General features: G+C 42.0%; 1 protein-coding gene across 7 annotated transcripts in view; it reads right to left on the bottom strand.

Annotated features, from left to right (window-relative positions):
• Positions 1–9,248, bottom strand: part of WDR25 (WD repeat domain 25) — a 62,345-nt gene extending 53,097 nt beyond the window's left edge. For 3 of the 7 annotated variants that reach the window (XM_006035063.2, XM_025191219.1, XM_025191218.1), the window contains exons 1-2: positions 8,851–9,190; positions 4,141–4,937 (exon numbers count right to left, since the gene is read on the bottom strand). In XM_006035063.2, coding sequence (XP_006035125.2) covers positions 4,141–4,875 — 735 coding nt within the window. In that variant the 5' untranslated portion in view covers positions 4,876–4,937; positions 8,851–9,190. The other 4 variants (XM_025191217.1, XM_025191214.1, XM_025191215.1 and 1 more) reach the window with 4 other exon arrangements.

The following is a 9,248-nucleotide window of genomic DNA, read 5'->3' as shown; positions in this document are numbered from 1 at the left end:
TTTCCCTAATTTAGCTGCTCAGAAATGTGCTCATACCACGGTCTGTTCTTCCTGTTTAACATCATGGGCCATCATGCAATATCAGATTCTATCCTCCATTTTATAACATGAATTTAGAAAAACGTAAAGGCTCCTATTTCAGTAGAAGCATTTTTTAAATAATGGTTCTTGATATATTTCATGCAGATGAATGATCTGTTCTCCTTAAGAGTTAATTTTGCCCATCAGAAATGCTTTTCTATGTAAACCCAAATCATGAGAACATTATCTGAACCCAGAACTTTGGTAACATTGTATTAAACCTGCCCAAATTTTAAAAATCATGACAATAAGCTTAAATGCCACAACTTCTATTCCTGATTGCCTCACTAAATAAGTAAAATAGCTGCAAGTTTAGCATGAAAAGGTATTTTCTAATGGTAGTTTTACCAAAAGTACACATTTTCTCAGAAATGGGGCTAACCAGTAAAAGCCAGTGGAGCTGTAAAAGGTTAAATAATTAATTGTTTAACTGATATGCACTATAACAACCAGTTAAACTTACCAGTGATCCTTTAGCTTGAGCTAGGCACAGTCTGGCAGGGAAGGGGAAATGGGAAGTCACGCAGTGCCCCAGCAGGCATCAGAAGGCAGGAGGGAGGGAGGAAGCAAGGAGAAGGGGAGAAGTGCAAGGGGCAGAAAGCACTGGCACCCATAGCCTAAGATAGGGGTCAGCAACCCATGGCACACGTGCCAGAGCATGGCGCACAAGGCCATGTTGCTTGGCACACCACAGCAGGCCCAGGCTCTGGGCAGCTGTCACTGGCCACGGAGCCCAGGCTGCTCACAGCAGGTAGCTGGGAGGGCAAGCTCTGGCTGGCTGCAACCAGGAGGATGCAAACAGCTGCATTGGTCTCTGGAGCCCTAGCTGGGCTCCATGGCAGCAGTAGGTGCATGCACACCTCCTGCCCACCACCTGCTACAGCTGTCCAGAGCCCAGGTTGGCTGTGGCAGGCAGCTGGGAGGTTGCAAACAGCTGCACCAGGCTCTGGAGCATGCACCCCACACTGCCACAGAGTCTGGCTGAGGCTCCAGAGCCCGGTGCAGTTGTTTTGTCCCACAGCATGGCAATCTTTTCATAAGCCACCTGGAAGAAGAATTCCAGGAATTTCAAGGACTGCACCATCAGACCCTTGCTATACTTAAGATATATCAATGACATCTTCATTATTTGGACAGAAAACCTGCAATCTCTGATTTCCATCAGAAATTCAACAATCATCACCCTTCCATCAGACTATTTCTTGACTACTCCAGCACCAACATCTTTTTAGATACAATGATCACTATCCAGAACAGTAAAATACAGACCATAATATACAAGAAACCCATGGACCAACATACACATCTGCACAGAACCAGCAATCACCCTACACACACCTAGAAAGCTGTAATATACAGCCAAGCCCCCCAATACCGCTGAATTTTCACTGAGAACACCTGAGTGTCACCTCACAAATCTCAAAAAGGCTTTTATCCAACAAGGACACTCCTCCAGCGAGACAGATCACACTTTTTAAAGAGCCACCCAGATACACCACATGAAGAATTACTGCAGTACAGAAGGAAAACCCCTATGAATCACATGCCACTGATTATTATGACATATCACCGCTCCCTGGAACCTATATGAAAAATCCTCACAGTTGCAACCCATACTAGAAGGAGAACCAGCTCTTAAAGATCTCTTTCCAGAACCACCCATCTTAGCCTTCAAACAAGCACCAAATCTCGCTAACCTCATCACCAGAAGCAAACTTCCTATGGCCCAAAACACACCAAATCCTGCCAACACATCTCCACCAACCCCCACAACTACACCCTACAGGAGAACCATCAGCATTCCTGGATCTTACAGCTGCTCCTCCAGAAATGTAATACATCTCATCCAATGCACCAAATGCGCTGATGGAAAATATGTAGGAGAGACCAAACAACAACTGTCACCAGAATGAATGCACACCAAAAATCTATTAAAGACAAGAATACCCAATTACCTGTGGAGGCACACATCTCACAAGAAAACTACACTCTCTATAATCTCTCAGTTCTAATCCTCAAAGGGAATTTACAAAACACCTTTCAGACAAGCCTATGAACTTCACTTCATCAACCTATTGCATACAAAAAAAATCATGGACTAAATACAGACCTTGGATTTAAGACGCATTATAACCTGCCTAACATCTGACTCCCCAGCTACCTCTCCACTATTTACCAGCTACATTCATTCCCCTCCATCCCCAACCTCTCTCTCACCTACTTACTCCTCAATTTACATCTTCACAGACTGCCTTTCTTGCATGCATACCAGCCTCTGGCTTCTTTACTATTCATTCCATCCAGAAAGAGCACAGACCAACTGCAGATCCTTCCTCAGCCTGACAAAGGGTATTTGTACCCACAAGCTTGCAAAGAAGAATTTTTCCAACCATGTGAATTGATCTAATAAACATTATCAGATTTACCCAAAGAACCTTGCCTGCCTATGTCCTTAGACCAACCCAGCTATAACCTATACCCCTGAAAGATGGAGGAGTACATTAAATCAAAATCTACTAACACTAAGGAAGTCTTAACAAAGATCTAAAATGCTTTAACTATAAAGCAATCTTATAAAATAACTATAAAGTACTTGTAAACAGCAATTTATAATATATACAGTAAGAAAGGCTCATTGTTTAGAAACAAGCAACAGTAGTTTGGGGCCAAACTGATAATTTATATTACCACCTTTTTGGAAATACCTTCGTAACTAATTCAGAAGTTCAAAGCTCAAACATAAAATTACTCTGAACTAAAACACATTCTGTATTTTCATCTACTTTCCTGAATTTGCAAGCCATACCTGAAGTTTCTTATCTTTGCAAAAGCAGAAGTTGTATACTATTTTATCAAGCATTTACATTTATTTCACATTTAGCAATCCAAAACATGAGGTGCAGTGCCAGAGTGGCAAAGGCATCTCACTGTGCCTCTGGAGGCAACAGGTCAAGCCTTGCTCTGGAATCAGGCCAAGGGCCACCCTCACATGACCTAGCTGTGAATCGGTACCAGGTGATTTCAGCTGGTACCCATTTGAGTTAAGGGCAGCTGAACATAATGCTGGCCATATCACTCCCTTCTGCACCACCTGCTACAGAAATGAGCATGCCTTAACTATACTAGCCAAGTAGGTAAGCTTTCACCTTATCCATTAATACAAAATTAATCTAAGAATATTAAGTAAAATTATTTTATATTTGTCACAGTGAGTGTAAACAATTATTAAAAAGCAAGTAATTGTTTTATATTGTAGCTATGTGTTCAACTAAATGAGGGAATTTAAACAACAAGTTGTATCCTTTGTAGAAAATAGTACAAATTAACTGGTAAACATTTTTACTATAATCACCCATACATAATTGTTTCATGAATTACATGCCACTACCCCAGGATGAACTTTTAGTTAAAGCTTCTTTCTTGATTTAATTTTTATATACATCTTGTCTGCTTCCTGTTCTAATATTTCCTCTCCATTCCATGTAGTCATAGTATTTGTAGATCATGATATCTCCTATTTGCCTGTCTGTTGGCTGAGCCAAGGTCTGTACATGTATGCTAAATGCATGCTAAATGTCAGGACTGGAACCCAGGCACCGAAACTGTGTGTCTAATATTGAAGCACTGAACTATAAATTCAGTTAAAATTAATAGGAGGTTCTACAAGCACTATTGGCATACTGCAGTCATCTATAGTACAAATAGTTATCTACAGTACAACTATATGAAGTAATTTATGCTTAATACATAAATGGACAGTGGCTTTTAAAAAGACTCCCGCTGGCTTTTACTATGCATGAGTCAAAGGAGGATCCCACAACCCTTACTCCTGCAAGCAGTACAATGGAACTATGTTCCTAAGAAGGGTAACAAAATTGTGTTCTATAATAGGCCCTAGTCAGGCAAAAGTTCTCCTCAAGGTCTTAGTACTGGCATTGCAAGCAGGCAGGAAAGAGAACTTCAGAAAATAAACACTAGTCCCAGCTGCTTAAAATATATTCAACCAAGTCTTGTGAGCAATCCATAACATAAAACTGTTGTGTCATATAAGTACATTACCTTGACTGTACTATCCATGGAAGCTGAGAGAAGCATATGACTCCATTCTTGCACAGGACACCACTGGACTTTATTAATGGGACCTCTGTGTTTGGCTATCTGAAACACCAAGTTCTTTGGGATTTCAGTGGATTTATACTTAGATCCTAAATATGGCTTAATAAATTCAGAAATTTTTGTGGAACTTTTCTCTCCTGATCTATCTGGTTTAATTTCATCACTTGTCTTCTCTCCCTGTCCTTCAGATTCTTTTCTTTCAGACACACTAGCAGATTTTTCTTGACGTAGTCTTTTAGGGATATACGGTCGGATTCCCGAGATGGCGGCAACATCATCTTTATGTACTCTCTTCTGAGAGGAGGTGCTATTTCCAGAAAGAAGTTCTGATTTTATCAAGGAGCCTGATGCTTGGTCACAGCTTTTATAGGACATGTATACTGTATGGCCAGGATATACTTTGCTAGGATAAGCAGTTGTCAGCTCCCTCTTATTAGTCTGTACATAATATGCAGAGCAATCTTTATGAACCATGCTTGCTGTGGAACTGCCAATGTTCTCAGCAGGCTGCGTTTTGCAGGTGAATTTTTTGTCTAAACCACCAGGTGCAAAACACTGAAGATGATTCACAGCAGAACTTGCAGGATTTGTCTTTCTACTAGACATATGGGGATCTTCAGCCTTTCCAGTCTCTGTCTCAGAGTCTGAATCATCATAAGCAACCAAGGATGAAATCATTGTGGTTAGATACAGCAAAATCCAGTAATCTCTGTGCTAAAATCCTCCACAATGATGATTATCTGCAATTAAAGAAAATGAGAACTTAGAAAATAGTACATTTTGAATGTTTAATGTTCTGGTCATTTAAAAACTGCATCATTTCTATAATTATAAATAGCCATGCATTTTTATTCATAGTTATCCATATAATTTATTTTTTATTTCAACACATGTATACTTTTCTTCACATAGCATCTTTCACTCAGGGGTGTTTCAGCAGTTTACATACATGAACTATAATCTGAATAGGTAAGCAGGTTGTATTCCAGATAGTAATGCAAAGAATTACAATAAGGAAAGCACAAGCTTTTTCATCTGGTCATTTCAATATACTTTTAGGCTAAACTGTAATAAGGCTTACCCTGACAAAATAATACTAATTGTAAAATGGCTTGAGGAAATGTACTTTTTTCAGTGGAACGCAAATTCTACAAATGGAGCTAGTACAATATGGAGTCCATTAATAATGTTGGTACTGTAAAGGACTCTGAACAGGGTCCAAGGGAAAAAAAGGACCCACAGAATTACTAAATGGATCAAGGAATGCACTATAAGAACAATCTGTACATCTAACGTTGCCAATGTAGTAAGTTCAGCATAACTTCCTATTATATCAGTAGCCGAGTTGAGAGGCATGCCAAAATTACTGTGCTTATTGACTTCCCTAGAAAATATTAATATGCCGTTGTTTACTATGAATCAAAATATGGTGGTGACTACCTTTAGCCTTTTAAATATTAAACATCAGAAGTAAAGTCTGCTCCTAAGCATCATATTTTCCTCAATGGGTCAAGAGATTTGTGACGCTACTCTGTGTAGTATCAGTTTAAAAAAGTAACCTGTAATCTTATGCTACTATAATCTGAAATAAGGCTTCGTTTGTAGGAATAAATGACAAATTATAATCTGTAATTATTCATACGTAGGGTATGTACAGTACATGCATTTAATTTGGTCCATGGTTCTTGCAGGTGCAGGCCATGATTGTATCAACACTTACACGCGTGTTTAAAACTTTACTATTAAGAGTAACCCCATTGAAATGAAACTGAAATGGGCATTCATGGTATTAAAGTTCTTGCACAAATGTTAACATGTAAACACTTATTCATCCCATTGAATTCCAAGATATTACTCAATGGTATAAGTGCTTGTCAGACTTGGTTTAATTTTAAATACTAATGTCTAATATGCATGTTTTATTCCACACTACAGAAGAAACTACCTTACCAGCTACAGCATCCACAGAAAGCTAAAGCTCATACTGAATCAAATGAGATTCTACAAAGGACTGAGATTCACCCCTACATACCCCTTACAGGACAGTGACCTAAATGTTTAACTGCTAAGTATAAAAACATCAAGATCTCCCCCTACAGGACAACCCAGGTCTTTATTTGAAGTGTATGATACTATGAAACAATAAGTCTCTATTTTATAACCAACAAGCAAAACAGATAAAGATCCAGGTCTTCTCTCTGCTGCACAGTAGAACCTCATTTATTTAAATGCCAGCACAAAGAGGATGGGAAAATGGAAAAATGTACAGTGACAGTACAACAATCAAATGTTATTTGAAATTAGCTGGATGAGAGAAATTCATCAGAGTTTGTTCTAGCATCTCTTATAAAATCAAATGATTAGTGTTAGTGACTGAACTTCTTTAAGACAAAAAGTCACTGAGTGGCCAATGCAAGACTTTTCTAATGCAAACACCTGGGCCCTAAAAAGCTGCATGAAGATTCCGCTAATGCTCCATTTTATAAAGAATAACTGTAGCTACAACTAACAAATGTTTATTAGAGTTAACTGTATTAATATGCATGCCAGAAAGTGCATAATTCACTTAAAAGTACAACATACAACCCATGCTAATTCCCTATTGCTTACATCATACAAACAGCTGTTAACTGCATAACAGTTAAGTGCATAAATTGTTTAAGTGCATGCTGTCTCTTAGCCCCATTCTCTACTTTACAACTTAATTGTATACCAGTTAACTGCATACTGACTGTAACTGAAACTCTCTATTCTGGAACTAAATGTACTCTGCCTGGAACTGTGAAAGGGAAACAGCTGTCAAAGGGCTGCTATTAGAAGCCTTGAAAATGACAGGAGCTAGTCAGCTTCCCAGCTGCTATCTTCCCTCATTTTCAAGGCTTCTAATAGCAGCCCAAAACAGACTATTAGAAACCTTGGAAATGATGGAGCTCATCAGTTCTGGGGCTGCTAATACCACAGCACTGACAGCACTGTGCATTTAATAAGCATTCTTTATAGCACTGTCAGAACTGTGCAGCATTTAGTAGCTCTGAAGCTGACTATTAGATCCTTGACAATGAAAGAAAACAGTCAGTGTCAGGGCTACTAATTCCATAGCACTGAGAGCTGAATTAATGAGCACTATTTACATTACGTGCAGGTAAGTGCATAGTCTTTTTACAGTCCTGATGATATGCACTTAAACAGAGTCCACTACATTTGCATGACATTAGCTCCCAAAACCCCAGGCCATGACAGGTACTCCATGGGCGCCACCGGCAACTGGTAAGGAGGAACACGGGGGGGCACGTGCCCCCCCTGAGATTGGCCCCAATTTGGCACTGCTCAGGACGGGACAGTTTTCTGCCACGCAGGCCAGCAGCGTGTTGGGGGGGGGCACTAAGCCACAGCACAGAAGTACAGGAGCGGATATGGCGCTTTTGGCCCAGACCTGTCCCTACACCCACCCACAAACTGTGCCCCCCCCCCCCGACTCAGGAGGCACCAGTCACCCCTGATGGGTGCTAAAAACTGAACAAGTATAATAAGAAACTGACAACTGTAAACAGAAGAGACAGATGAAAGCAGGAAAAATACAGATGCAGGAAAATGAGACGCTTTTGTTAGGAGTCAGAAATTAAGTCTTCTAAATAGTACATTTCTGTTTTATAAGGAACAGGAATTTCCACATTAATTTAGAGACCAAACATCCTGTTCTTGGATGAGACAAGTTATAACAGGTCAGAACAGAAGACAAACAGATGGACCCATCAAAAACAGTAACAAACAACTAAAAACAGTGTTTTGCTTACATATATAACACAAGTGTGCCTTCTAAATAACACAACACAAACAGGCCTGCCAAGGACAAATATTCTCACAGGCCTCAACCTGTGATCCAAAACATACAAACATCAGGTAAAAAAAAAATACCGGCCCTGAAAACTGAAAGGATGCTGTCGACTTCAACGAGCTCAAACCCAGGCTCCCATTCCACACCTGACAAGATCTGCCTGCCCATATTTGCCTACAGTCAACTGAGCTTTAGGGGAGGTTACACATGATGCTTAGAGACTGCAGAATCAGCAGTGTTGCAGTGTGCCGAGGCCTAATGCTGCCTTCAGGCCTGCACGGCTCTGACTTGCCACTAGAGGGCCTGCGGCCAGCAGCAAGAACACCTGGGCTCTATCCCCACACTGGGGCACACGGTGGGTTGGAAGTGGTGCATCCTGGGATGCTGGAGGTCTGCAAATGGCTTGCTTTATCTCCACAGAGCATCCTACGTGCATCCATACATTCGTTAATGTGCTTTGGGTAACGCTCATTAAATCCAGTCCCCCCACTGTGAGATACTAGAAAAATATGCATTGGCCTATTTTAATGGGCATTAGCTAAAAAGCACGGTTTTTTTGTGACACTTTATTGCACATTCAAATAAGCTAATGTGCATTAAAGCTCATGTGTAGATGCACCCAGAGCTGACCCAGACAGGGGCTGGGCAACCGCCCAGTGCGACCCCTGCCGGAGCCGGGGACCCCGGAGGCCCTGAGCAGCCTCCCCCGGCTGGAAGGGGCAGGCCTGCGGCTTTTAGGCGCCGATTATTTATTTAGCAAATGCAAATCCTTGGAGCAGCAGCCTCCTCGCCGACTGAGCTGAAAGTTATTAATCCACCTCTTGGTTTGTGAAGGGGACGCTCCTCAGTAATGTGTGTGTACCTCTCCGCACCAGGCCCCAGCGAGCGCGACCCAAGTAAAGCCCCGGCGCAGGGCGGGCCCCGCGCCCTCAGCTGCTCCATTTTGCAAATGGGCACCAGGGCTGCGGCCCCAAACCCCCGGGAAACCCCCTTCCCAAAAAAGAGGCGGCACAAACAAGGTCAAGACACTGGGGATGGCTCTCCCCCTTCGCTCTCAGCCGCTAACCCGGGTCCCGGGACGGGGCAGCCACAGCGTCTCTCGGGGGTGCCGGGCCCGGCGCGGGGCTGCAGGTGCCGGGCGGCGTCTCCCTCCTCCCCTCTCCCGGGGCGGGACTCACAGCCGGGGTCCGTCTGCAAATGGCGCCGGGCGGAAACG

This window comes from Alligator sinensis, unplaced genomic scaffold, assembly GCF_000455745.1.
Source record: "Alligator sinensis unplaced genomic scaffold, ASM45574v1 scaffold1385_1, whole genome shotgun sequence".
Lineage (NCBI taxonomy): Eukaryota > Metazoa > Chordata > Crocodylia > Alligatoridae > Alligator > Alligator sinensis.
This window is presented reverse-complemented; position numbering and strand designations above follow the sequence as displayed.